Source organism: Dipteris shenzhenensis, chromosome 12 (assembly GCF_047967505.1).
Source record: "Dipteris shenzhenensis isolate YYH24624 ecotype China chromosome 12, Dip_SZ_1.0, whole genome shotgun sequence".
Lineage (NCBI taxonomy): Eukaryota > Viridiplantae > Streptophyta > Polypodiopsida > Gleicheniales > Dipteridaceae > Dipteris > Dipteris shenzhenensis.
Window position 1 is genome coordinate 14051286 of NC_141607.1, and position 4771 is coordinate 14056056.

The window sequence follows — 4771 nt, forward strand, 5'->3', positions numbered from 1 at the left end:
GTTGATCATATGGGCATGTAAGGGGGAGTACTCTTGGATGGAAAGGTTGAAGTCTACAATAGCCACCATTTCGTACTCTATTGCACTTGTGATTGGATTGCTTCGTCCTTTTTGTAGGAAGTGAAGTGAGGAGGGTTCACATTTCGATTATTAAGTAATGAATAAAAGGTGGACTTCAAATGCTCACGAGATCTTATTAATTTTGGGGTAAAATTTGTGGACAAATTTTCATCTTGTAAATTAAGCATATTTGACACTTGAGCTAAGGTTGATCCGATTGCTTTGCCACTTGGCCCAAATGACCCACTTGTCCATATGCAAAGCAGCAGAAAGCAAGTCAATTATATCCCAAAGGGTAGGTGAGGTAGGAGTTTTGTGAGTTTTTTTCTTTGTGATTGTGTTTTCATTTTCAAAAGTGGCATGTCAAAGGGTTGGCTTTTCTAATGTTTCGGCTAGTGGACCTATTTCAAAACTGTTCTAGGTGGAGAAGCGACACAAGTGAGCCATGTGAAGGCTAGAAAATTGAGAGGTTTAGAAGGGCATGTAATAAGATGCGAGTCAAACACGTTAAGGAGTTCTAGAAGAAGGAATTAGTCTTTGGGAGGAGAGAAAAATATGAGGAAAATTGCGCACAGGATACCAAACTTCTTGTCACCGTACATGTTTTGCTTTCCCTTCATATACATGTTTTGCTTTCTTCAACGTCTTCAACGTCGCCCACTTTCTCCTTACATCTACCGCCATGCCTCCCTCCGTTTCCTTCGACATCCCCGTCAATGTTTCCGTCCAAAAGCTCTGGCTCGTTCTAGTCAAAGAATCCCCCACGCATTACCCCGAGTTTTTGCCTGCAGAACACCCAGCTACCGTCGAATGCTCCGAAGCCAAAACGGGCGCTATCCGTATCATCGAGTCAGCCTCCGGTACCCCTCCCAGCTCCGCCTCCAAAACTTTCACCAAGGTAGCAATGGGAGCCTTGTCTAATTCGCAGCCTCTTGATGCTTTTTTTGCAGGAGACGGCTCTTACATAAAGGAGCAGTTCGAAGAGGTCGACGAGGCCAACTATTCAACCACTGCAAAGATAATTGAAGCGAAGGGGACGGCGCAGGTGTTCGTGGGTCGAACGTACAAGATCAAGTTCAGCCCAGGGGATGACGAATGCAGCACAATCGCAAGCTGGGATGTTGAGTTGGAGGAGAATGCAGGGGAGAGCGAAGCCGAAAAGAGCAAGGAGAGGATCAGAAGATTCATGGAGCGAGTAGAGGCCTACGTTTTAGCCAACGACATTATTGTTGAGTGAATTTGAGGGCAAGTCCTGAAAAGCGTGAAGCTCGATACGAGCACGCATCACAGAGCTATAGTGTGTGTGCTTATTAAACAATTATGTACTAAGAGTGTGAGGAAGACGAAGATACCTTCCTCATTCTCATTGGGTTAAATAGGAATGAAAAAGGCAAAATGCGTTCTACATTTTTCATCATGCTTAGGGGTTAGACAGCCCTCAGGCTAGAGTTTGATTCTCATAAGGAAAAAGGAGACCTTTCTAAAATTTCATGTGATTTAGACGTCGGTGTAGCCGAAAGGATAAATGTGGTTCGCCTCCATCCTAAGGGTATTTAACAATTGCTTATGGATACTAAAAGTTCTTTGGCCAACCAATAAAGGGTTCGAGAGGGATCATGCACGTTCAAAAGAGGGATCATGCACGTTCAAAATAAATTCCAAAGGAATCATATCCCTGTGTTTATCAGGCTTCATACTCATAACCATCACGTATTAAAATATTACACCTTTAAAACACATTCCGAATGAATCATATTCGTTTGTTTATTTATGACCTTTTGAATAATGGCAAGCCGATGGTAGAACCAAGGCATGTGGGGGTTCTCTCTCTCTCTCTCTCTCTCTCTCTCTCTCTCTCTCTCCTTCTCCTCCCCCAATTTCACCTCTCTAATCTATTTTGCCTCCCCCCCTATCATAATACAAGATCAATCATTGCGAAACTCATCAAGTCATTGAATTGTCGAACACAAACACATAAAATCTAAAGGTCCTTATGTACAAAGTGGTCATAACCGTTTTGTGTGCTTAATAGATCAATCTAGACTAATAAATGTGCGCACGTGCATGTTTAGATATATAATCCCATCAATAAATGAGCTATATAATTAATTCCATCAATTGGATTAAAAAGTTATATATGGGACAAGGGAAGAGATTTGAGACAACTAAGTTGAAAATTATAATAAAATGAGATATTTTTATAGAGTTTGCATTTTTTTGACAAAATTGAGAATTTTTACTAATATTGAGTTTTCAAAAAAAAAACCACAAGATTGGTAAAAAAAGTGTCCAATCCATTAGGTAGTCCAGGTTCGGAGGTCGGGGTCCACTTACCATGTACAATGCTAAGAGGCGATAGAGGCCCTAGTTGTGAAAAGAGGCTAATGTGAGTAACTAAGAGTCGAAAGAGAGACATGAAGAAAAGCAAACGAGAGGAAGCAAGTCCAAACTGAGCGGTAGAGGTCATGAAGGAGGTTTGCAAAAGCTAGAGCGGTTGTGAATGAAAGAGAGAAAAGAGATATTTTTTGTGAACATTGATTTATTATGTACACAAAGATTTCAATGACGAAGATATCAATTTTAATAGAATGTAAAGATTTCAAAACTCTTTATGTTCTCAAAATGTGCAAAGCCCAATATATACAAATCTATATATTAACAATTGTTGGCACAAGCCCAATATAAGAGAGCCAAAGGAAGTGAGTATGAGAAGAGAGCCTATTCATTCTACAAGGCCAGGGCATAAGAATTGAGGGTATTATTTAGGTGCAACTAAAAGGAAATCTGCCATATATTTTCTCACTGCTTCATCCATATTGGCAAAAAGTCCATACAAGGTTGTCAAAATTATGCCATGACGGTCTGATTTGTATATATGTGACATGTTCATCTCACATGGGAAAGCCCCTTGCCATTAAAATCAATATACAATTATAGAAATACACCCATCATGGAGATGTAGAGCTAATACCTTTTGGGTTCTTGCGGATACAGTAGGGATTGCACAAGTGTTGACCTAAAAGAACAAGGAAGAGAGGCATCGGACTAAAACAATAGAAGACAAAGTAAGGAAATGAACCTACATAGAGCCAATACCTTTTGGGTTCTTGTGGATATAATAGGGATTGCACAAGGGTTGACCTAAAGGAACAAGGAAGAGAGGCATGGGCCTAAAATAATAGAACACAAAATAGGGGAATGAACCTATATCATACATGTGTGCAAGGATCTACATTGTCATGACAAGAACTTAGAAGAGTAGGCCTAGAGCCTGGAAGACAAGGGTGAGCTAAAGATGAGGGCAAAGCTGAACACAAGGGGTGCATCTTGAAGATGAGGGTGGAGCTTGAAGATGAGGGAGAGCTAGAGAATGAGTGTGGCAAAAAAAAGTTTTTGAATTGCATTCAAAGTCCTAGTTAACTCCTAGTGGGTCAGTGCCCATCATGATTGTAGTATACAAACCATTAGGGACTCTAACATAAATCATTACTCAAAATTAAATTGTAATTCATGAGAGAATCATTGTGGACCACCAAGCTTCCATGCATGCATACGATCCATGTGGAATCCTTATTGTTTACATCATATTTTGAGACATATCCTTTCACATTTATGTGCCATGCTTGTAATGCAAAGGAGCCTAGTCTAGATTCACTCACCACCATGGCCTTACGCTACATTACTTGGAACCCTTGTGGACCACCTTGCTTGTGTATTACCATGAATCCTTGTGAACCACTGGGTTTGTGGACCATTTGACTTGTATAAATGCATGCATTACATGCAGTCAATACGCTTATTATCATCATATTTTGAGCCATCTCCTTTCAATTAACGCACATGCTTTCTTTGAAGTAGCCAAATGGCTCACGTAGCCAACACGGTGCCTGATGAGAAGAAAATTGTCCATTGTTCTAGACACTTATTCAAGTCTCCCATTCCAAGTGGACATTATCCATGTCATTTTCTAGAGTTCAATTCATCCTCACATTCATGCTAGCATGTAATTCAAACCAACACACTAGCCCATGTCCTCCAATGTGGTGGCTAGAATTAGACAAGTCCTCCATTGCAACAACCCACCTCAAGTATTGTGGTGGACCCCAGCTACATCTAGTTGTCCATCTAATGGATTGATTGGCATATGCATGATTGTGTAGTATCAATGGATGTTCTTCTTGGGGTATTTCATGAAAGTGTTGAAAGGGTTTGTGAGGAAAAAGGCATGACCGAAAGGCAACATGGAGAAGGTTTGTGGTACAAGAATTGATGTCTTATGTCAGATAGTTTCTCATGCACTGAATCCCTCTAGACCTCAACTTTGGGATGATAGGGATGATCCAGGAGGTTGACAGAAGCACAAGGGAAAGGCATGAAGAGAAAGATGATTGCTGATTGGAGTTAAAGATAAACACAATTTGTCTTTATAATTATGAGGGAATGGAGAAATGAATTGAAACATACAAAGTGGCAAAAATAAAATGAGAGGAAGTTAGAAGAGATTTTTAGAAGAAGTAATAGAGGGGCTAAGTATACAAAAGACTTGTCAGCTTCTTGTATGCTAAAGGTTTCACACACAATTTCCATGCAATACAGTATGAAAACTGACAACGTATTTTATCACAACGAGGCATGGGAAAACTTGCAAGTACGAAAGAATGTAGTTTAGAATAGGCAGTTTCAATACTATGTTTTGCTTTGTGTGTGTGTG

General features: G+C 40.1%; 1 protein-coding gene across 1 annotated transcript; it reads left to right on the plus strand.

The window, feature by feature from the left end:
* The first annotated feature begins 686 nt into the window (after positions 1 to 686).
* On the plus strand, positions 687 to 1555 carry LOC147895850 (uncharacterized). Its single transcript, XM_087383198.1, has 2 exons — positions 687 to 920; positions 1011 to 1555. Exons 1-2 carry the CDS (start codon positions 743 to 745, stop codon positions 1295 to 1297), a joined length of 465 nt encoding a protein of 154 aa, XP_087239324.1. The 5' UTR covers positions 687 to 742; the 3' UTR covers positions 1298 to 1555.
* Positions 1556 to 4771: the final 3216 nt, after the last annotated feature.

Excerpts from the sequence above, each read along its gene's own strand:
- LOC147895850 (XM_087383198.1), top strand. The coding sequence starts at position 743 with ATGCCTCCCTCCGTTTCCTTCGACATCCCCGTCAATGTTTCCGTCCAA. Across the intron at positions 921-1,010 it reads TATCATCGAGTCAGCCTCCG|GAGACGGCTCTTACATAAAG; the intron begins GTACCCCTCCCA and ends CTTTTTTTGCAG.